General features: G+C 47.8%; 1 protein-coding gene across 1 annotated transcript; it reads right to left on the bottom strand.

The window, feature by feature from the left end:
* Nucleotides 1–167: 167 nt before the first annotated feature.
* Nucleotides 168–17,435, bottom strand: YIF1A (Yip1 interacting factor homolog A, membrane trafficking protein). The gene is made up of 8 exons (XM_079958397.1): nt 17,238–17,435; nt 14,501–14,721; nt 13,093–13,197; nt 10,996–11,074; nt 8,667–8,724; nt 6,596–6,751; nt 3,920–4,013; nt 168–1,367 (listed from the first exon to the last, which is right to left on the bottom strand). The coding sequence occupies exons 1-8, from the start codon at nt 17,266–17,268 to the stop codon at nt 1,218–1,220; spliced, it is 894 nt and encodes a 297-aa protein (XP_079814523.1). The 5' UTR covers nt 17,269–17,435; the 3' UTR covers nt 168–1,217.
* Nucleotides 17,436–24,559: the final 7,124 nt, after the last annotated feature.

The following is a 24,559-nucleotide window of genomic DNA, read 5'->3' on the forward strand; positions in this document are numbered from 1 at the left end:
CCAAAGAGAAAACCATGAGGGGTTGCTTTTCGCAGCGGTACTAGATCAAGCAAAGCTTATTTAGTCACACACCATTCTTAAAATAAAGAAGCACAGGCGCTTTGCTGGGGGAGGGAGAAAGTTGGCAGCCACCCCCCAGCCGGATGAAATGTGAACACACGCACAAGTTGTCAAGCACATTTTTATCGTCGCTTCCAAGAACGAACTCTCCCATAAACAGATGGGGGGAAAGTTGAAATGCGAAGTCTGTCCTCTGAAAGTTGGCTACAAGACACAACTTAGTGGCTTTGCAGATTTCGTTAAGGTTCTCTCCCCCCCCCCCCTTTGCTGGCTTGTATCTGTGGCAGTATAGACATTTTTTAAAACCCCCAGCAAAGGTTAATATATATATATAAAGAAAACAAGTGGGGAAGAGTTTGAAAGTACCTCAACAATACAGCATCTGATGTGTTATGACCAATAGTACACAGTCCTTGAGAGGTGAGGGCCTCTGCTCTCTTGACAACACAACAGCAGAGGGTGGTTTGGGGGGGTCCACTGTCAATGCTCAGCTGGTGGTGCTGGGGGTCAAAAGACCACCAGGTGGTGGGCAAGCAGGAGAACTCATTTAAAGTAAACCAGCTGATTTTCAGAAGAGGGGAAAAGGGTGCTTTGCTCCAGAAGGCAATAATAATAATAATAATACACCAGAAGTCATGTTCTTAAAAATTCTTTGCATAGCAAAAGTGCTCCCAGGAGCACCAAGGGGGTGGGGGGAAGTGTCTGGAACAACCCTGCCCCACCCTATCTGAGTCTGCCCCCATGAACACCCCAAGCAAGGAGACGTTTGCAACGACCAGTGGAAATGGAACAGGCCACAGATTTGGGAGTCAAGCCGGGGTGGGGTGGGGTGGGCAGGCAGTGTAAAGCCTGGATAGTTTTGACAGTCCTCACTTCCCCTCCGCTCTCATGATTTTGTGGGGGGCAGGGAGCCCCTCGAGAAGACGTGGCACCTCCCTTATTCGACATCATTCCTTGCGTCAGCGGAGCCCCCGTCCTCCTTCGCAAGGCCCAGGATTTGAATGGCCAGGAAAAAGTGGAGTGTGTACTTCAGGGGATTTGGGGCCGGTAGGTGGGAGAAATAAGAGGGCAGGAAGAGAGAGGGGTCCTTGCAAAGCCAGCCCCCCCCCCAGGCAAACGTTGGGGCTGCCACAGACGGGTCATCTCCTCCGCGTCGCCTAATGAACCAGCTGTGCAGTCAGCCAATAGAGGATCAGAGGCTGGAAGGCGGCGGCTGCTAGGGTGACATACATCTGCGCCCTCCCGCTAGGCCGGCTCATCCCTTCCTGCACCATTGAAGGAAGGATCTTCATCCGCAAGGAGCGTACCTGGTTCAGAGAGAGGAAATATGCCACACATCAGAGGTTAAGGAAGAAGACTTGCCTCTCTCCCCACCCCACAAATCACTCCTTTATTGTAAAAGCAAGGGTGGGCGACCTGCAGCCTCCCTAGGTGTTCATGCAGCTAGAAACTTGTGACCCTGCTATCTCACAGAATAATATTGAGTCGGAAGGGGACCCTGGGGCTCATCTAGTACCAGTCCCCTTGATCTGAAAGAATAAGCAGCTGTCCCTTAACGGGGATTGAACCTGCAACCTTGACGCTGCTGAGCGATGTTGCTGGACTCCTCAACTCCCATCGGCCCTGAGGCAGCATGGCAAATAGGGATGGTGGGAGTTGTAGGCTACAGCCACATTTAAAGCACTGTTATACCACTTTAAACCCTCACGGCTTCCCCCAGGGAACCTTGGAAACTGCAGTTTGCTAAAGGCGCTGAGGGGTGTTATGAGACCCTCTTTTCCATATATATATATATATATATACACACACACACACACACACACCGTATTTTTCGCTCTATAGGACACAGCGGACCGTAGGACGTACCGGACCATAGGAGGGGGAGAACAGGGGAAAAAAAATTTTTTTCCTTGTTCTCCCCCTCTAAAACAAGGTGCGTTCAAGGTGCATTCACCTGAGCTTGTGGGGCTGGTGGTGGAGGGAAGTGCTGCTTTCCTCCACCATCAGCCTCAAAGATCCCTGAAGCTTTCGGAGCGCAGCATCCCGCTGCCCTGCAAAGGCTTTGCGCGCAGCCATCCCCAAGCTTGAACAGCGAGACGGAGCGCTCCGCAGCGCTCCGTCTCCCTGTTCTGTCTTTGGGCTTAGCGGCGTAGCCTGCATTCGCTCTATAGGACGCACACACATTTCCCCTTAATTTTTGGAGGGGAAAAAGTGCGTCCTATAGAGCGAAAAATACGGTGTGTGTCTGTGTGTGTGTGTATATATATAAATTTTTTACCATATTGTCAGCAATCATTTAACACAATTTCATATCTTATACAATTTTTTGACTTCCATCAATCACATCTGAAAATTTCCCAATCTTTTCCACTTAATTTACATTTCTTAATTTCACTATTACTTTTAATTTTCTTAACTAATAACTCTCTTCATAATCTTCCTTGCAATATTTCATATATTCCTCCGTACAAAACTTCTTGTATTCCTACTAGCATAATCTGTTGTTTACAATTCCTTTTCAAATAGTTCACATATTTATTCCAGTCCTCTGAGAATCTCTGGTCCCGCAGGTTTCAAATCCTTCCTGTCATCTTATCTAATTCTGCAGAGAGACCCCCTTTTCTATTCAGAGCTGCAATTCCCAGAGTTCCCAGGGACAGATTGTATAACCACTCTGTGTGATAACTGTAAGCTCAGGGGTGGGGGGAGTGCCGCCTGATAAATCTCTGCTCCCTTACACAAACTGCAGCTCCCAGCAGGGCCGTCTTACCCATTGGCCCTAGAGGTACAGGGCACCCGGGCGCTGGGCTCTCAGGGGCGCCAGGCCGAGAGCCCAGGGCCCGAGAGTTGAATCCGGGGAAGAGCCCACCCGTCAGTCGGAGCGCCACAGCAGGCTCTTCTACTGCGGGCAGCTCTGCACTGCGAGTTCGGGGGTGACCGAGCCAGCGAGATGCTGAGATGGGCAGGCGGCCGGCTCTGCCCTCCTGCGCACCTGGGACTGGGCAACTGGGGGGGGGGCGCCGGGCAGATCTTTGCACCCCAGCGCCACATATGCTTAAGACATCCCTGGCTCCCAGAATGCTTTGCGGGAAGCCATGATGGTTTAAAGTTATCTCCCGCTTGTACTACTGCAATGCGCTCTACGTGGGGCTACCTTTGAAGGTGACCCAGAAACTACAACTAATCCAGAATGCGGCAGCTAGACTCGCCGAGACCACATAACACCAGTCTTGAAAGACCTGCATTGGCTCCCAGTACATTTCCGAGCACATTTCAAAGTGTTGGTGTCGACCTTTAAAGCCCTAAACGGCCTCGATCCAGTATACCTAAAGGAGCGTCTCCACCCTCATCGTTCTGCCCGGACGCTGAGGTCCAGCGCCAAGGGCCTTCTGGTGGTTTCCTCATTGCAAGAAGTTACAGGGAACCAGGCAGAGGGCCTTCTCGGTAGTGGCGCCCACCCTGTGGAACGCCCTCCCACCAGATGTCAAAGAAGTAAACAACTACCTAACATTTAGAAGACATCTGAAGGCAGCCCTGTTCAGGGAAGTTTTTAATGTGTGACATTCTAATGTATTTTTAATCTTTGTTGGAAGCTGCCCAGAGTGGCTGGGGAAACCCAGCCAGATGGGCGGGGTACAAATAAATTATGATGATGATGATGATGATGATGATGTGGTGCCATAGATGTTTTAAATGTGAGTGTTGTTGTTGTCTAGCAGCTTGCAGAAGCTCTTCAGGCTCCTCATTCCCTTTGGTCTGATCTACCAGGAACTCTGTACGTCCCCGGGAAAGGCCTGCTGACGAGACTTCCTGCCCCACGGCACCCTGGGAGTGCCAGGGCCCAGATCCCAGTACTCACCATGAAATACATAAGAGCGCAGGAAGCCCAAGCCAAGGCGATATAATAGCCATTGCTGCCAAACACGAGGCCGCCCACGACAGCTAGGATCATCCTGGAGGAGGAGGAGGAAATGGCAAGTGTGATCATGGCTGTTAAATCCCCTCCTGTCAAGGCTGTCATCCAGACCCAGCATTCTGAGATTCACAGCTGTTGTTAAGATCTCTGCCAATCACCCCCTTTTAGTCAGGCGAGACGCATGTCAGTTCTCAGCACTGAAAGCTTTGTAGAAATGTTTAAAAGCTTACGAGGTGCCGGGACACAAAGGTGCCTACTACGCATAGCATATTAAAAAGAAACTTTGGGGAAATGATGTGATCGTGAGGGCGGGGCGGGGGGGGGAGATTCTTAAAATTGTTGGCATAAATATATTCAGCGCTGGAATCATACAAGTTTAACTTAAAATTTTGGGGGAGTAATACTGGAAGCATTATGGGAGGCAAAAATTCTGTTTATTAGTAAAAGCAAATGGTGGTAGTTTTTAAACAAGGTAACTGCAGAACTGTTTCCCTATATGTGACATTTCTGGGTATGCATAATTTAGGGTTGCCAAAAGTCCGGAATACAGCCGTCAGAAACAGTGTCCAGGCAGAATTTGCTTAAATCTCCGGGGAAATCCAGATGTATGGAAACCCATGTCTGAAGTCAAGATTTTGGCGACTTTCCTTAAAAACAGCTCAAAAACTTCAATATTTTTTTTTTGAGCTCAACAACTTTTGTGTCCGGATGTCAGGGAACTGCCATCGGAGAGTCAGGTGGTGGAGGGGCTCACGGAGGCCAGGAGACCCTCGGATGCAGAGGAAGGAACCAGCAGGGGGAGAGAGAGAGTTCATGGAGAAACTCAGTCGGAGGGATGGCTCCAGGAGACTTCCAGTGAGAACAGCGGGGAAGTTTCAGGACCTCCTCTGGGTGCACCCACCCCTAGCAGGAAGCTGTCACGCCGAGAATCCCGAAGGAGAGTGTCCGTTAAGGAACTCTTATGTTGGCGCAAATTCCGGAAACGCCCACTGACAGATTCTGCCAGCGGTTGAGGGAGTCATGCTTTGAGGGCTCCCGTTAAGGCAGAGCTTGGAAACCTTTGCAAAGCTCTGAGGGATTCAGCTTTTACGCACAAGCAGCTCATTATCCCATCACACCGGATTTTCACTTTTTGAAATGTGGCAACTCTAGCATAACTATACAGACCCTCTGGATAGATACAGTGGTACCTCAGGTTACATACGCTTCAGGTTACAGACTCCGCTAACCCAGAAATAGTACCTCAGGTTAAGAACTTTGCAGGAGGCCCCATTAGCTAAAGTGGTGCTTCAGGTTAAGAACAGTTTCAGATTAAGTACGGACCTCCAGAACGAATTAAGTACTTAACCTCAGGTACCACAGTACTGCAAATATCAATCACATATTTGCATTAAAAAAATCAATGCTAACTTAGTGTGTTGGGAAATTTCCCCAGAACAATCTTTTCAGTTATAAAATTTAAATGTATATCACAATTTCCAATTTAACCAAATAAATATGTCTGTGCACGTGTGTTTTTAAAAGATTGCCTGTACATTCACCTTCTGAATCAGAAGTCTTTGCTTCCCATCTGAACATGGATGGGACATTAGGTGGTGGCTGTATTTGGCAAATGCCCAGAGGCACAATATAGAGAATTTCTGGAGAGTGGCAGGACCTAGAATGGATGGGGAATGGGGATGGTGCTCCAGGTGTTGCTGGACTACAATTCCCATCATCCCTGATCACTGCTGGCTGAGGCTGATGGGAGCTGGAGTCCAAGAACATTCAGAGGGCTGCATCTCACATCACAACACTGCATGGAGGTGTGTGGTTACAAAAAGGGAGTTGTGCTGGTGGTGGATGATGATGATGATAATACTCTGTATATTCCTCACAAAAGTGACCCAAAGCAACTTACAAACACAAGGTAAATACTATAAACAATTACAGCAAACACAACACTTCAAAACACAAACCAAAAACACAACTACACACACACAAAAGATAGGTCTTATAGATCCAGTTCCGCTAAAAGAGGCTGCAGGTACTCTAATTAAGGGCCAAAAGGTCACACTAAATTAAAGTTATTGCCTGGTGCCTATAACTAGATAAAGAGGGTGCCAGGTGAGCCTTGCTGGGGAGAACATTCCACAAGCAGGGAGCCACCACTGAGTAGGCCTGTCCCCATGTTGCCACCCTCTGGACATCCCAGAGAGGGGCACACAGAGAAGAGCCTCAGAGAGTGATTGCAGGGTCTGATTCAGTTCATGTGAGGAGAGGCAATCCTTGAGGTATTGTGGTCCTGAGCCACAATAAAGCCGCAACGAAGAAAATACAAGAGTCAGTTTAAACACCTCTCAAGACCCCAGGTGGAAGAGCCAAGTTGGAGAAACATGCAACAAGAAGTCTGATCTCACGTAAACACAGCCTCCTATGGTCCCAAGGACCGTTAGGCCAGAGATGTGGCCCTCCTGATGTTGCTGGACCCCAGTCGCCGTCATTCCTGACCACTGCCCTTGCTGGCTTGGGCTGATAGGAGCTGGAGTCCATCCAATATTCAGAGGGCTTATGGTTCCTTCCCAGTGTGCTAGGCCAACAGCGTGCCGGCCACAAGGCAGAAGGGAGAGGCCTACTTACCCAACGTATTTGTAGCCGCAATAAGCAAGCAGGTCGAAAGTGCCCAGGTCGCTCTGGACCGTCACAAGGTACAGGCCCAGCAAAAGGGCAAGAACCTCAATCACGACCCACACGAACGCCGTGCTGGCACACATGCCCAGAACCTCTGGTGAAAACCTAGGAAGGAACAAGGCGGAAAGAGCAGAACGGAATGAACGTCAGGAAGGAACATAAATATGTAAGAAGAGTCTGGCTGTTGGAATGCAATGTTAATGTGCTGTCTAAAATTATTGGATTGAAAGACAAAGGACGAGCAAGTAAAATCCTCAATTATACATTGGGCAATAGATATTGGTTATAATATAGATATGGAAGCGTAGGAAGGATTGTGGAATACGGATATAAAATTCACAGCATGCTACGGCTTAAGAGAAAACTATACGGAAATGTTGGGACGCAGGTGGCGCTGTGAGTTAAAGCCTCAGCGCCTAGGGCTTGCCGATCGAAAGGTCGGCGGTTCGAATCCCTGCGGCGGGGTGCGCTCCCGCTGCTCGGTCCCAGCGCCTGCCAACCTAGCAGTTCGAAAGCACCTCCGGGTGCAAGTAGATAAATAGGGACCGCTTACCAGCGGGAAGGTAAACGGCGTTTCCGTGTGCGGCTCTGGCTCGCCAGAGCAGCGATGTCACGCTGGCCACGTGACCCGGAAGTGTCTCCGGACAGCGCTGGCCCCTGGCCTCTTAAGTGAGATGGGCGCACAACCCCAGAGTCTGTCAAGACTGGCCCGTACGGGCAGGGGTACCTTTACCTTTACCTTATACGGAAATGTTATATCGATGGCATCTAACACCGAGTAAACTGGCAAAAATGTATAAATCAAAATCGAATAAGTGTTGGAAATGCAAAGAGAAAGAAGGTACTTTTTATCATATGCGGTGGTCTTGTGGCAAGGTTAAAGCTTATTGGGAAATGATATGTAATGAATTGAAAAAGATGTTTAAAGTAACATTTGTAAAAAAACCCCAGAAAAAAACAAGCTTTTCTTCTGGGAATTATAGGGGTAGAACTACCGTATTTTTCGTCCCATAGGACGCTCCGTCCCATAGGATGCACCTAGTTTTTTTGGGGGGGAAATAAAGGGGGGGGAAATCCATTTATTTCCCCCCCAAAACCAGGTCGGGGAAACCAAACCAGGTCGGGGAACAGCAGTATGGCGGCGCTCCGCCTCCCCCTGTCCCCCGAGCTTGTGGGGCTGGCTGATGTCTGCCCGGCGCGAGGGGCGCTCTGCTTCAGGGCGCGCCTCGCGCTGGGCGGCAGGCTGCTATCCGCAGCCTAGGGAGCCCTGCGGGAACTCCCGTGGGCTCCCCAGGCTTGCTCATAGCTTCCTGAAGCCTGGAGAGCGAGAGGGGTCAGTGCGCACCGACCCCTCTCGCTCTCCAAGCTTCAGCGAAAGCCTGTATTCGCCCCATAAGACGCACACAGATTTCCCCTTCATTTTTGGAGGGGGGAAAGTGCGTCCTATAGGGCGAAAAATACGGTACCTAAACAGCATAGAAATTTATTCAGCGGCAAGAATGTTATTTGTCCAAAAATGGAAAGAAGTCCCAACGAAAGAAGAATGGATACAAAAACTTATGGACTATGCAGAAATGGCGAAACTTACCAGAAAAATAAGAAATCAAGATAACAAACTTTTTTATAAAAGCATGGAAATGGTTTATTGAATATTTAAAAAAACAAAATGTAAACAGATGAGGACATTGGCAGGATTATTGCAGTAACATGCAGTTTCATAAGAGTATATAATTAAAGTAGATGAAGAAAAGAATAAGTTAATTTGTAATATGCAGGAAATGATAAAAATAAATTTAAGGAACCACAGAAAGAGGAGGAAGGAAGTCGAGTTTTACAAGAGCATCTCTGCCTACTTGTAATCATAGAGTTGGAAGGGTCATGTAGTCCCTCCCAACTCTATGATTATTTAGCACCATTACTACAGAGGACATTTTATGAAATGAAGCAGGAATAAGGAATCTGTGACCTCCAGATGTGGGAATTAAGAGAGTGGGGGTGGGGAGGAAACCTCGTTCCTTACCTTTTCTGTAAACCAAGTGCCATCCCAGCAAGTAAGATATACGTAATGAAAGCCATACCTGGAGAGAGGGGAAGAATAAGAATCACACTCATGAGAACTAGCCACTTTGATGGAACAAACTGCAGTTTTCTGGGGCGGTGGGGATGAAAAGGGTAGAGAGTTAGCTTCTACTATAATTAGCTATCCTGTCTAAGGTAAAGGTAAAGGTACCCCTGCCCGTACGGGCCAGTCTTGACAGACTCTGGGGTTGTGCGCCCATCTCACTTAAGAGGCCGAGGGCCAGCGCTGTCCGGAGACACTTCCGGGTCACGTGGCCAGCGTGACATCGCTGCTCTGGCCAGAGCCAGAGCCAGAGCCAGAGCCGCACACGGAAACGCCATTTACCTTCCCGCTGGTAAGCGGTCCCTATTTATCTACTTGCACCCGGAGGTGCTTTTGAACTGCTAGGTTGGCAGGCGCTGGGACCGAGCAGCGGGAGCGCACCCCGCCGCAGGGATTCGAACCGCCGACCTTTCGATCGGCAAGCCCTAGGCGCTGAGGCTTTAACCCACAGCGCCACCTGCATCCTGTCTAGCTTAGCTCTAAAACAAGAACGGGGAGCCTGTAATTCTCATCAGCCCAGGTGATGAAAGGTTTGGGATGATGGGGGCTGGAGTCCAATGACACCCGCAGAGACACAGGCTCCTCTTCCCTGCTCTAAGAGATACACTAAAAATTTGAAGCAAGACCAACGATTTCTTTAACACTGTTGCTTTGGAAACTGGGTCCCATCTGCGCTGCACATTTAAAGCAGGACCACAGCACTTTAAACAGTGATGGAGTCCCCCAGAAAATCCTGGAAAACCTAGTTTGTAAAGGGTACTGAGAGTTGTTAGAAGACACCGCCCCCAATTCCCCTCACAGAGCGGCAATATCTGTGAAAAGGGATTGATTGTTAAGCTACTCTGGGAATTGTAGCACCCTAATAAACTTATTCCTCTGGCCCTGCCCACAAATTGAATGTGGCCCCCAGGAGGCTGCGCACACAGAAATGTGGCCCTCAGTCTGAAAACCACCCCCACCTCTGCTTTAGAAAGTGCTTTTTAAAACTAACAAACCCTGTGTATTAGGCCAGGGCAGAGGTGAACATCAAGAAACACTGCTATGAATCACCTGTTCAGTTTTCCCAAAAACTATCAATACAGTCGTACCTCAGGTTAAGAACTTAATTCGTTCCGGAGGTCCGTTCTTAACCTGAAACTGTTCTTAACCTGAGGTACCACTTTAGCTAATGGGGCCTCCCGCTGCCGCAGCGCGATTTCTGTTCTCATCCTGAAGCCAAGTTCTTAACCCAAGGTACTATTTCTGGGTTAGCAGAGTCTGTAACCTGAAGCGTCTGTAACCTGAAGCGTCTGTAACCCGAGGTACCACTGTATGTGGACAGGCAACATAAAACTTTGCCACTCTAAATAAATTTTGGCATGGATGTTAGCTAGGATTTCAGCAGCCCAGTAATGGAAAACCTTGGGGAAAAATACGCATTTGTGGTAAAAATAAATAAATTGTGGACCTTGGCTACTGTGGAAAAAATAAACTGTGTTTCTGGGGGTACAGAAAGATGGTGGAGGTGATGATCGATTATATGGGATTGGCAGAAATGACCGGCAGAATCCGAGACCAGGGAAAAGAGTCGGCGGAAGAGGACTGGAGGAAATTTAAAGATTACTTACAGAAATATTGTAAAATTAAGGAATGTTAGAATGATGTTGGACAGAAATTAAGTGGTTACCAGCTGTAATGCAAAGGTTGAGTAATAAGCTAAAATAAGTTACATTAAGTTACAATAAGGATTTGCGGAATTAAGAATTTGAACTGGAATACAAAGTGGGGAGGTGAGAGGAGGTCCGGGATATAAGGTAATGGAAATAAGTAACGGGAATTATATTTGTTTTGTTTTGTTTTAATTGTGTATTTTTGTATTTTAGTTATTTTTGTGCATTTTTTTTCTTTTTGTATTAAATTGGAAACTTTAATAAATATCTTTTTTAAAAAAAAACCAACAGAAAGATGGCGGAGGATCCAGAAGGCTTTCTTGTCATCGGATGAGATTTTATTTCCTGTGCTTCGTACTCCAGTGCTAAACATTCACCCTCCACGCCAGCTCAGGAAATAAGGATGGTCTGATTTATACTGGTGTGCCACCATTTCTTTCTCTTGTTACTGATTGCTTGTTTGCTTTGAATACAGTATGATGAAACACTGTGCTACTGTACTTTTGAGTTGTTACTAATGGTAAAATAAGGAATAAGTAAAGAAACCCTCCTATTTTCAAGAGAGCGCCTCCACTCACTAGGAATGTAGAGGTCTGGAGCGTTGACGTCCTGCCGTGGCGTGAGGGGGACATCTCTGTGGTAGCGGACTTCCCAGTTCTGTAGAGGAACAATAATAGGCACAGGTGAGAGCTGGCTGCCCAAAACCGGTTCCAAAACACGATTATTATTTTTTTAAAGGGGGGTTCACATTTGTTCTCAAATGGCACTGAAGATGAGGTGGGAAAAGCGCGGATTTTTTATTTTTATTTTTCTGTACAGTGGTACCTCGGGTTAAGTACTTAATTCGTTCCAGAGATCCGTTCTTAACCTGAAACTGTTCTTAACCTGAAGCACCACTTTAGCTAATGGGGCCTCCTGCTGCTGCTGCGCCGCCGGAGCACGATTTCTGTTCTCATCCTGAAGCAAAGTTCTTAACCTGAAGCACTATTTCTGGGCAAGCGGAGTGTGTAACCTGAAGCGTATGTAACCTGAAGCATATGTAACCCGAGGTACCACTGTACAGCTGTATTGTAGAATATTTGAGCAGCGTTCACTGTTAAAACATAAAGCACCACAGATTTGTTTTAAAAAATTGAGGCATTGAGGTGACAGGCGAATTAAACTTAAAACATCTGCCTAGGCCTGACAGCATTAAAAAGACTTCAAGAGACTCATGAAAGTCAACAGCAAGGGTGCCTGCCGCATCTCTAACAAGCGTGTTCGACAACCAAATTCCCAACTTCGAATAGAAGCCAGGCGGGGCCCCTGTAACACGGAGGAATAGCAAGCCCATATCCTCCGAATGATCTCAGTGATTGAGCTGGGATACAAGGTCTCTCAAATGATCCTTAAGGTATCCTGCACCCAAGCTGTCCCTTTCAAACAAAATGTAGGAGCATAAGAAGCTGCCTTCTAAGATGTCAGTCCTCATGGTTCTGGAATAGATGGCTGACATAACTAGAAACATAGGAAGCTGCCTTATAGTTAACTACATACGCCGTGTGAAGAAGCCCTCCCTCTCATCTGTCCTGAATCTACCCCCACTTCACTTCATTGGATGACCCCCATTTCCAGTTATTATGAAAGAGGGAGGGAAAAAACTCCTCTATCTACTTCTGTACCATGCATAATTTTGTAAAACTTCACCTCGGCTCTGTATACCTGAAGGAGCATCTCCACCCCCATCGTTCAGCCTGGACACTGAAGTCCAGCTCCGAGGGCCTTCTGGAGATTCCCTCATTGCGAGAAGTGAAGCTACAGGGAACCAGGCAGAGGGCCTTCTCAGTAGTGGCGCCTGCCCTGTGGAACGCCCTCCCATCAGACATCAAGGCAATAAACAACTATCTGACTTTTAGAAGATGCCTGAAGGCTGCCCTGCACAGGGCAGTTTTTAATGTTTGATGTTTTGCTGAGTTTTTAATTTGTTGGAAGTCACCCAGAGTGGCTGGGGCAACCCAGTCAGATGGGCAAAGTATGAGTAATAATTATTATTATTATTATTATTATTATTATTATTATTATTATTATCCCCAACCACCACCCTTGCTGAGGCCCAGGCCAATGGCATGAGAAAGGCACTCTGTACATGCCTGGAAATACTGTGAGTACGTCTTCTATTTTTTGAATGCACCCAGATTCTTTCCCCCACCCACCAATAGCAGAGAATGGAATCCAGCAGTGTAGTCTTTAAGTTGCTATAATGACCCTTTTAAGTTCCTTCCTGTGATTATCCTAACTGCTGCCAAGTTAGCAGTCTAAGGAAAGAACTATGTGGCAGAAACTGCCCTCTCCTCCTGAACTAGATGTCTGTCACCTGCTCTGCTCTAGGATTTCATCCATGGGAGTGGCACTGCTCTTTATCTTGATAGTGCCAGAACCACCACTGACAAAAAACTGTAACTTTGGAAACCTGTGCTTGAGCTTGCTGTTTTCCTCCTCCCTCCTCCCTCCTGTTTCCTCACATGACGTATCTTTTTATGGTGGTTAGCCTGAGGGCAAGGAGGGGCCATCTCAGAACTGTATGCCACTATGAAGCGCCTTTTCCAGCTGAAGGGTGGGGTGTAAAAGCTGTAAATAAATAAAACCGGGACCCCCAAACCGAAACAGCGGGCAAAGCGCTGCCTCCCTATCCGTACCTGGTGTACATAAGGAAACACCAACAGGGCGAGTTTCTTCATCACGTAAGTGGTGTCCACTGCAAAGAAGTATTTCAGCTTGTTCATGGACATAAACCGATGGATCTGATGGAAGCAAAATTCAAGAATGAAAAATTATCCAGCTCAGAGGAAAGTATTCTTCTGAATTACACACCTACTATACCTGGGAGATAGCTCAGCCAATAAGAGTGTGAGATTCTTAACCTCAGGGTCGTGAGTTTGAGCCCCACTTTGGACAAAACATTCCTGCATTACAGAAGGTTGGACTAGATGACCCTTGTGGTCCATTCCTTCTCTACAATTCTACGATTCCGTAAGGAATCTGACAACTGGACAGGATAAATGGATTCACTGTGCCCTTACTACACCCAAAAGACTGATATTGATGCACTGGGAATATAAATCTATGGCCCCTTTCAGTCAATGGACGGAAGATACGACAACAATCACAACTTATGAACACATTACTTATAGGTGCAGACTTTGTGTGGACAAGTACAGTGGTACCTCAGGTTAAGTACTTAATTTGTTCTGGAGGTCCGTTCTTAACCTGAAACTGTTCTTAACCTGAAGCAGCACTTTAGCTAATGGGGCCTCCTGCTGCTGCTGCGCCACCGGAGCACAATTTCTGTTCTTATCCTGAAGCAAAGTTCTTAACCCAAGGTACTATTTCTGGGTTAGTGGAGTCTGTAACCTGAAGCGTATGTAACCCAAGGTACCACTGTATAATGATATCTCTTCCCCTATCCCTCCCCTCCACCAGTTTTGTAGCATGCTGGCAAAAAAAGTGTTTTATATTAGAGAGGGGGTCCCAAAAGCATGAGGGGGGGGGCAAAACCTGTAGCTAGTTAAGAGCACAGGAAGCGCACAAAACCCAGAAGGGGAGAATGAACCAACCCTAAGCTCAGCCCCACCTGCATTACACATTTAAAGTACTTTATCCAGTCATGGCTTCCCCCTTCCACCATTATTTGCTAATGGTGCTTGGAATTGTAGCTCTGCAAGAGGTGAACTACAGTTCCCAAGAATCTTTGGGGGTACTGAAGGAAATATGCAGCCATGGAAGCTTATGATACAATGATTTTAGGGCCCCGTGTGCACCCTACATTAAAAGCACCGTACCCCTTTATACAGGCTTCCCCCAGACGACCTGGGAACTGTAGTTTGACATCGTTCGGAGACCCTTAGCCTCCTCCCAGAGCTGCAATTCCCAGATTTCCCTGGGAACAGAGACTGATTGCTAAACTACTCTGGGAGCTACCAACTCACGGCACACTTAAACTACACTCCCCAGAGTCCTTTGGGGGAAGCCACAACTGTTTAGGAAGAGGTGTAACAGCGTTTTGGACGTACAAGCCTAGTCCACAGGGTGAATGCCTCTTCCTACCTCCTTGTGCATAATGTCCTTGCCCTGAGATGCGATGGTGGTGCCATAGGCCATTGCTACGTTGGCCACTGGGTCGGCAAAGATCTGGTTGAAACCCATGTCGATGCCTGGGGCCGGGTAACCCGGCTGCTGGGGGCTGTAGGCTGCACTGGTGTCGTCAAAGAGCTGAGGGGCATCTGCGTTCTGCGGCACAGGAGGGATCCTTGTCCTGTGTTTAGAACCTACAAGAGACGGGGTTTTAGTAGGGAGGAGAGATAATTTTTTTAAAGAAAAGAAGGCATATCAGATGGTCAGAAACACCCTTACAAGAGCTTGGAAGAACAAACACCTACCATGGGTTACATAACGTCCCAAGGATCTTAGGTAAAGGTACCCCTGACCCTTAGGTCAAGTCGCCGATGACTCTGGGGTTGCAGCGCTCATCTCACTCTATAGGCCGAGGGAGCTGGCATTTGTCCGCAGACAGCTTCCAGGTCATGTGGCCAGCTTGACTAAGCCGCTTCTGGCGAACCAGAGCAGCGCACAGAAACACTGTTTACCTTCCCGCTGGAGTGGTACCTATTTATCTACTTGGACTTTGACATGCTTTCGAACTGCTAGGTTGGCAGGAGCAGGGACCGAGCAACGGGAGCTCACCCCATCGCGGGGATCCAAACCGCTGACCTTCTGATCAGCAAGCCCAAGGCTCTGTGGTTTAACCCACAGCGCCACCCGTGTCCCTCACCCAAGGATCTTAAAGGTAAAGGTAAAGGTACCCCTGCCCGTATGGGCCAGTCTTGACAGACTCTGGGGTTGTGCGCCCATCTCACTTAAGAGGCCAGGGGCCAGCGCTGTCCGGAGACACTTCCGGGTCACGTGGCCAGCGTGACATCGCTGCTCTGGCCAGAGCCAGAGCCAGAGCCGCACACGGAAACGCCGTTTACCTTCCCGCTGGTAAGCGGTCCCTATTTATCTACTTGCACCCGGAGGTGCTTTCGAACTGCTAGGTTGGCAGGCGCTGGGACCGAGCAGCGGGAGCACACCCCGCCGCAGGGATTTGAACCGCCGACCTTTCGATCGGCAAGCCCTAGGCGCTGAGGCTTTAACCCACAGCGCCACCTGCGTCCCCAAGGATCTTATCTGAGCACAATTATTATAAAGGCCAATATATGGTTTATTTCCTTACGGGGACACTCAGCTCTGTTTCACAATGGTAGATAAGAATCTCAGGAGGACTAAGCGCCTTCAGGAAGGAAACTGCTATCCCCCTGTAAGAAGATTAGATACGAGGCCAAGCTACTTTGCCCCTGCCCAACGAGAGAGTTTTGGGGCCACGACAAAACAGTCGCCAAGAGAGGCAAGCCCAGCGAGAATGTTTATGCTCCTGCGAAGGCCTCCAGCAGGAGGAAACGCTGCTTCTGAGCCCAAAGGTGGAGAGTAGGGAAGGAAAGGAGCTACGTGGTTTCTTGCTAAGCGTGACAGAGTCTTCCAAGCCTCCGCCTGCAGAGAACCAAGTGGGAGGTGAGGGACGGAAGACTGAGGGTAGAAATCTTGAGAGGAAGGCGACTTGGCAGATGAGGTTTGCCTAAGGCAGAGCAGACAGGGATAGCTCGGTCGGTAGAGCATGAGACTCTTAATCACAGGGTTGTGGGTTCGAGCCCCACACTGGTCAAAACATTCCTGCATTGCGCGGGGGGGGGGGTTGGACTAGATGATCCTTGGGGGTCCCTTCCAACTCTACAATATGAGACCGGGGGTGGGGGGAGGAGAGAGTAAAGCTTGCAATGCCTTGCTCTGACAGAGCCGCACAGTTGTAGTTAGACTTCAACTCCCATCAGCCCCAGCCAACGTGACTGATGGCAAGGGATGATGGGAGTTGTAGTTCAGCAGCGGCTGGACAGGGCTCCCAAATTCTCATTGAGAAGCTCCACAGGAATCCTCACCATTTTTACTAAATTATGGCCTACTACTACAAACCATTTATTCATTCATTAGAATAAACAAACTAGATTTTTTTTGAAAGGAGATTTGTGTCCTGCCTTTCCAATTCCAAAAGGGGTGGGGACTGGGACTCAAGGTAGTTTAAATATATAATGAAAATCAATTAAAAACAGAAAAGGGAAAACACCCACCCACCCACAACTTTTACAACACATCACTTAGCAATAACAACAAACTGTATCCAATGCTAGTTCGGAATAGACTCACTTAAATTAGAAAGCATGACTAACTTAGGTCCATTAATTTCAGCAGTTAAATCCCAAGTGGAACTGAGTTGGGATACAACCCAGGACTAGTAATAATAATTTAAAAATACACCAGAAAGAAAACGAAGGCAACAACATTTATTTACTTTTATTAAGGATCTGTGAAAGAGGCTTTCTCTCTCTCTTTTATCCACGAGGGCAGAACACGTAGCAAAGAGGACGCTTTAATTATGATTACAAGTCTCTTTGGAACTGAACCCAGGACGGTCCAAAAGCCAAAAAAGCACGTGCTCTGCGGCCGAGTTCAGGCCCCTTCCACTTCGCTCCCCTTAGGAAGCAACAGGATTATCGGGGGCGGGGAGAGAGAAAGGTCTTTTGGTGCTAAGGCCCGCATCCCGAGGCAAGCGCCCCCCCCCCCAGCAGACCCCTCTTCCATACTGTCTGGATACAACTGCGCGGGGGAGGGAATCGGCACCCCAACATTGAAGCCACGTCTGGGGCCTGTTACCCCCTTTCCGTTTCCCCCCTCCGAGTCCCCCTCAAGGTCTTACCTGGGCCCCCATAGCCAGGGGGATAAGCCATGGCTCCCCGCGATAGTTTGCAAAACGGGGCCCCCTCTTCTGAAAGTGGGATCAACTTGAAATCAAAGTGGGGGGGAGGGGGAGGGAGCCTTGAAGACGGATCAAAAGGAAGGGGGAGGGAGACGCAAGTCCAAGCCACGTCCTCAAAGCCTTCAGCGCTGCAATCCTCGGCCTCCCATTGGCTGCTACGGTGGCTGCGCTCAGGGCTTTGAGCGCTGATTGGCGGGAAATGTATCCATTTCACTCTCTCTTTTTTCCTTGCTTCCTCGCAGCTGTTCCAAAGGGGCGGAGTTCCCGCTGTACATTCGGTAAGGACGCATGCGCGCGAGGAAGTTCCATTCACCCCGCCCCTCTTTTGTCGAAACAATTATTAGCAGTTAACAAACTGTATGTGGCAGTTGAAGAGTTTGTGGCTTCTCCTATATATTTTTTTTTGCCAGTGTGGTCTTTTTAAAAAATCTGTATGATCCTTTTTGTTGGATGATTCAAATAAAACTGGTTTTGTTTTTTAAGATAAGTTTTCACGATGCTGTTGTTGTTGTTTAGTCCGACTCTTCGTGACCCCATGGACCAGAGCACGCCAGGCACCCCTGACTTCTACTGCCTCCCGCAGTTTAGTCAAACTCATGTTTGTAGCTTCGAGAACACTGTCCCACCATCTCACCTCTGCCGTCCCCTTCTCCTTGTGCCCTCCATCTTTCCCAGAATCAGGGTCTTTGCCAGGGAGTCTTCTCTTCTCATAAGGTGGCCAAGGTATTGGAGCCTCAGCTTCAGGATCTGTCCTTCCAGTGAGCACTCAGGGCTGATTTCCTTCAGAATGGAGAGGTTTGATCTTCTTGCAGTCCATGGGACTCTCAAGAGTCTCCTCCAGCACCAGAATTCAAAAGCATCAATTCTTCAGCGATCAGCCTTCTTTATGGTCCAGCTTTCACTTCTATACATCACTACTGGGAAAACCATAGCTTTAACTGTATGGACCTTTGTCGGCAAGGTGATGTCTCTGCTTTTTAAGATGCTGTCTAGGTTTGTCATTGCTTTTCTCCCAAGAAGCAGGACTCTTTTAATTTCGTGACTGCTGTCACCATCTGCAGTGATCCCGGAGCCCAAGAAAGTAAAATCTCTCACCGCCTCCATTTCTTCCCCTAAGATAAAATGTTGAAAGCTTGCCCAAAGGCTTCCATCCTAAGAAGACACAATTACATTGGCCAGTGTGAGAACACCATGCTGGACTATTTGTGTGTTTGGCCTGATCCAGCAGACTCTTTTTGTTTTCTGATGATACAAGAGGAAGAAGGGATGCGGAGGGAAGAGGAAAGCAAGGAAGGGGAATGCATAGGGATGAGATTGATGTATCCAGCCACCAGATAGCACTCTGTGATGCTCACAAGCAAGGCATAAAGAAGCAGCGTCCTCCTTTGTCTACCCAGCACCTGTTATTTATGGGTAGCTGCCTCTGACCATGGGAGTTCCATTTTCCTATCATGCCCGATCCCGCTTTTAATAACAATCTAAGCCAATTGCCCACCTAGCAGTTCGAAAGCACGTCAAAGTGCAAGCACATAAATAGGTACCGTTCCGGTGGTAAGGTAGACGGTGTTTCTGTGCGCTGCTCTGTTCCCAAGAAGCAGCTTAGTCATGCTGACCACATGGCCCGGAAGCTGTACGCCGGCTCCCTCGGCCAATAAAGCGAGATGAGTGCCGCAACCCCAGAGTCGGTCACGACTGGACCCAATGGTCAGGGGTCCCTTTACCTTTACTTAAGCCAATGGCTATTGCCACATCTTGTCACAACAAATCCCACTATTCTTTCTTTTCAGCAACTTTCCCAGCTCCACAATCTTCTTTTGTCAAAATGTGGTCACTGGGACTGAACTGTATGCCAAATGTAGCCAGACCACAGATATAGAATCTTAGAACTGTATAGTTGGAATGGACCCCCTCCCCAAATGGTCATCTAGTCCAACCATCTCAACTGAAGCATCCATGACAGCTGGCCATCCAACCTTAAAAACCTCTAGTGAGGGAAAGTCCACCACCTTCTGAGGAAGACCGTTCCACTGTTGAACAGCTCTTACTGTAAGAAAGTTCTTCCTGATGTTTAGTCGAAATCTCCTTTCTTGTAACTTGAAGCCACTGGTTCGGGTCCTACCCTCAGGAGGAGAAAACAAGCTTGCTCCATCTTATATGTCACAGCCCTTGAGATATCTGAAGATGGCCATCGTATCTCAGTCTCCTCTTTTCCAGGCTAAACATACCCAGCTCCTTCAACCGTTCCTCATCCGGCTTGGTTTCCAGAGCCTTGATCATCTTGGTTGCCCTCCTCTGCACACCTTCCAGCTTGTCAAAATCCTTCTTAAATTGTGGTGCCCAGAACTGGACACAGTGTTCCAGGTGTGGTCTCACCAAGGCAGAATAGAGTGTCTACTTTTCTGTTTGTTTCTTTACAGTTCCTGGTGTGGAATCTGCTCACTGTAGTTGCACTCTTGAGTAAGCCCCATGACCTCAAGATCCCTTTCCTGCTCTCCTCTAGTGGAGGCCCCATTGGGGTATAGAATGGATGGGTAACATCTGTCGTCCTCCAACAAGACAATATAACACTGGTCCTGAAAGACCTACACTGGCTCCCAGTACGTTTCCGAGCACAGTTCAAAGTGTTGGTGCTGAGCTTTAAAACCCTAAACGGCCTTGGCCCAGTATACCTGAAGGAGTGCCTCCACCCTCATCATTCAGCCCAGACACTGAGGTCCAGCTCGGGGGGCCTTCTGCTGGTTCCCTCACTGCGAGAAGTGAGGTTGCAGGGAACCAGGCCTTCTCGGTAGTGGCACCCGCCCTGTGAAATACCCTCCCATCAGATGTCAAGGAGATAAATAACTATACAGCTTCTAGAAGACATCTGAAGGCGGCCCTGTATATGGAAGGTTTTAATGTTTGAAGTTTTATTGTGTTTTTAATATTCTGTTGGGAGCTGCCCAGAGTGGCTGGGGAAACCCAGCCAGATGGGCGGTGTATAAATAATAAATTATTATTATTATTATTATTATCCATATGTTATTATCCCAGACAAATCAGACCCCAGCCAATCAGGGATCACGTATTAATTGCACTTGCAGAGGTATAAAGAGAGGGTGGGAAACCTGTGAACCTCTACATGTTGCTAGACTCCAGCTCCCATCATCCCCAGCCAGCAGGGCCAATGATCAGGGATGATTGAAGCTGCAGTCTGACATCTGCAGCATCAAAAGGAGTTCTGGAGGGTGTCAAAACAAGAACAGAGCTTTTTCAGTGGTGGCTCCCTGTATGTGGAACACATTCCCCAGGGAAGTTTACCTGGTATCACCTTTATGTATTTTTAGACACCAGCCAAATACTTCTTAGCCAGGTTTTTGGCCCTTCATTTTGAGGGTTTTTAAGTATTTGTGGAGGGACGCAGGTGGCGCTGTGGGTTAAAGCCTCAGCGCCTAGGGCTTGCCGATCGAAAGGTCGGCGGTTCGAATCCCTGCGGCGGGGTGCGCTCCCGCTGCTCGGTCCCAGCGCCTGCCAACCTAGCAGTTCGAAAGCACCTCCGGGTGCAAGTAGATAAATAGGGACCGCTTACCAGCGGGAAGGTAAACGGCGTTTCCGTGTGCGGCTCTGGCTTTGGCTCTGGCCAGAGCAGCGATGTCACGCTGGCCACGTGACCCGGAAGTGTCTCCGGACAGCGCTGGCCCCTGGCCTCTTAAGTGAGATGGGCGCACAACCCCAGAGTCTGTCAAGACTGGCCCGTACGGGCAGGGGTACCTTTACCTTTACCTTTAAGTATTTGTGGCCTTTTTTAGAAGGACAGGACCTCTAGAGCCTTTTATTGTTTGCTTATCCTAATTGGTTTTAGCATTTCTCTGTGGCTTTCAGTCATTTCCACGAGTACAGTGACTAAATAATAACAATAATATTTATTTTTCTATTTATTTATTTATTGCATTTATATCCCACGGGGTTTTTTTTCTTCCAAGGTGGTTCTCCCCCTTCATTTAATCACCACAACAACCCTGTGAGGTAGGTTAGGCTGAGAGGCAGTAACTGGCCCAAAGTCACGCCCACTGAGCTTCCTTGCTGAGCAGAAGAGGATTTGGATCCTCGTCTCTAGGTCCCAGTCCAATGCTCTAACCACTAGACCACACTGTATTATATAACAACAACAACAACAACATATTTATTACAGTCATACCTCGGCTTACAGATGCTTCAGGTTGTGTTTTTTTGGGTTACGGACCACCAAAACCCAGAAGTACCAGAACGAGTTACTTCTGGGTTTCGGCGGTCGCTCATGTGCAGAAGCGCTAAATCACGCTTTGCGCATGCGGAGGAGCACCGAATCGCAACCCGCACATGCGCGGACGCACCACTGCGGGTTGTGAACGTTGCGGGTTGCGAATGTGCATCCTGCACAGATCACGTTCGCAACACGAGCGTCCACTATATTTTTATTATTATTGTAAGTGCAAGCGAATACATGCGCGCACACTTTTCTATCCTTCCATTTAATGAACGGAAGTGCGGCTGTACCCATTTCACTCAGCCCAGGTTAAATTTAGAATGCATTCACATTTTCTTAAATAACATCATCTCCCTGGTAAAGTTTTGGTTGCGAGTCGCGCGCTCCCTTGTCACAATCTGTTCAGGGGCTCCTGCCCTCCTCCCCGGCAAACTCTCCCCCTACATCCCCGCTGCCCTACTCTTACTTCCTACCATCTGTGCTCAGAGAACTGAATCTGCACAGGCTCCTTCAGGACATCTCGAATGTGTGATCGAAAACATATGGGCCGTAAAATCTCCGGAGGGAACCTGCGTGGCAGCAGCAGCATGCAGCGAGTTCTTCAAGCCGTCTCCGCTTTTCAAAGCGCTGGGTAGGCTCTGCACAGCCCACGGAAAGGGGAGACCAGAGAGGGGACTGTACCACTTTGGGCTAATTGATGGGGAAATTGATGTCACCCCAAGGGCCACATTCCCTTCTGGGCGATCTTCCAGGGGCCATTTGCCAGGGCTGGGTGGAGCCAGAAGCAAAATAACTGAGTCTGAATAACTACCAGGATTACACATCATTTCTTTAAGACTTTCAAATTAAATTGCAGCTGTCCTCTGAACTTTAGAACTCCGTGCCTTTAAGAAGACCTAGGGGATCTAATCTATCCCTTTAAATGCATATACAGTGGTACCTCAGGTTAAGTGCTTAATTCGTTCCGGAGGTCCGTTCTTAACCTGAAACTGTTCTTAACCTGAAGCACCACTTTAGCTAATGGGGCCTCCTGCTGCTGGAGCACGATTTCTGTTCTCATCCTGAAGCAAAGTTCTTAACCCGAGGTAATATTTCTGGGTTAGTGGAGTCTGTAACCTGAAGCGTATGTAACCCGAGGTACCACTGTAAAAGGTAATAGGCTTACTTCCAAATTGAAAACGCACAGAAAAGCTCAAGATACATGTTGATCTACCCACACTTAGGTGAGGAATCATATGATTATATGCTGCTTTAGAGTTTTTAATTCGATTCAACACATGTAATTATTATTAATATTCATTATTTCCAGTCGTTATCTCTGAGAAACGTAGAAAATAACAGGATATATTTATACGAATTCTTCAAACTTACACGACCCCTTAAAAATTAGGTAAGGAACCAAAAGTTGCATAATACTGTTTTATAATTTATGATAATTTAGAATGCTTGATACTTCCAGCTGATGAAGGTGAATACATCAAAACAGGGCCCTGTTCTGGTTTCTGATCCATAACTGACTTCTGCTCAATGATTGAAACTAAGATCTTCACGTCAAATCTGACTATGGACTAACATGAACTTATCTCTACTCATAAACTCTTATCTTTAATACTGTAACGAATTATTGTGTTACACATATCCTTATGAGTTTGAGTTTGTAATCTCTGTTTGAGTTTGTAATCTCTATTTGAGTTTGTAATCCTTGTAAGAATACATACTTTTGAATGGATTAGTTTTTGTTACAACTGACTATCGACTTGCGAGTAGGGACCATTACCACTTTCGAAACTTATATTGGCCTGAGTTCTTGGTGTGCTTTTTTCTTGGTACCGTATTTTTTGTCCCATAGGACGCTCTGTCCCATAGGACGCACCTAGTTTTTTGGGGGGAAATAAAGGGGGGGGAAATTCCCTTTATTTCCCCCCCCAAAAAAAACCAGGTCGGGGAAACCAAACCAGGTTGGGGAACAGCGGTATGGCGGCGCTCCGCCTCCCCACTGTCCCCTGAGCTTGTGGGGCTGGTGCTGGGGAGAAGCTTCTCCCCAGCGCCAGCCTCCAAACCAGGTTGAGGAACAGTGGGATGGTGGCGCTGCGCCTCCCCGCTGTCCCCTGAGCTTGTGGAGCTGGCCGATGTCTGCCTGGTGCGTGGGGCGCTCTGCTTCAGGGCGCCCCTCGCGCCGGGCGGCAGGCTGCTATCCGCAGCCTAGGGAGCCCTGTGGGAACTCCCGCGGGCTCCTCAGGCTTGCTGATAGCTTCCTGAAGCCTGGAGAGCGAGAGGAGTCATTTTATACACCTCTGTCATTACCTGCCCCCCTTCCCTTTTTTAAAATAAACTAATAAATGCCAAATGCTGGTACATTTATTATAATTTATAGACGTAAACAGTAATTAATGACCATAGCAATATGTCCTCAGGCAAGCCTTTACCTGCCTACATCCTTGCCCCAATCAACATACCATCACACAACCCATTACTGCAATATGATCTTATAGTTATATTTTTACAAGAGAATATTAACATTCGCTCCCAACGCTAATACTCCCTTAGGACTAATTCAGGTGTATTTCTCAACTCAATCCTGCCATCTACTGTACAGCTCTGGAAATGCAAGTGTTCAGCTCCAGCTGGAGGGAACTCTGCTCTTACGCGGTTCCATGGAGGGATGTGCTGTGCTAGGGCTGATTGGAGTTGTAGTCCAAGACATCGGGAGGACACCAGGTTGGGAGAAGCTACCATTGGCCAATATCCCCTCATTTGATAAGAAGAACCTGAGGACAAGCTGATAGCAGCTTGCCCAAATTCATGCAGCTAATCCACAACTTTATGGATTGAGATGAGGCCATGAGCAGGGAACCCTTTCCCCCCTGTCAAATTAGTCAAGGGCCCCATTCCATCTGGGGTATAGTGTTGGGGGCTGTATACTCAGTGATATCCAAGGCAACATGATGACCAGGTACAACAATGCAATATCAATATAAACTCTTTATATAATCTATACAGAACATTAAACAGTATGAAATACAGTGGTACCTCGGGTTAA

Source organism: Podarcis cretensis (assembly GCF_951804945.1).
Source record: "Podarcis cretensis genome assembly, chromosome: 16".
Classification (NCBI taxonomy): domain Eukaryota; kingdom Metazoa; phylum Chordata; class Lepidosauria; order Squamata; family Lacertidae; genus Podarcis; species Podarcis cretensis.

What these genes read in the sequence shown, in the direction of transcription:
- YIF1A (XM_079958397.1), bottom strand. Translation starts at nt 17,268, where the DNA reads ATGGCTTATCCCCCTGGCTATGGGGGCCCAG. An exon ending in CCCTGGCTATGGGGGCCCAG is followed by an intron (nt 14,722 to 17,237) that starts GTAAGACCTTGA and finishes CGTCTCTTGTAG; the next exon opens with GTTCTAAACACAGGACAAGG. An exon ending in TCCAGACCTCTACATTCCTA is followed by an intron (nt 8,725 to 10,995) that starts GTGAGTGGAGGC and finishes CCCTCTCTCCAG; the next exon opens with GTATGGCTTTCATTACGTAT.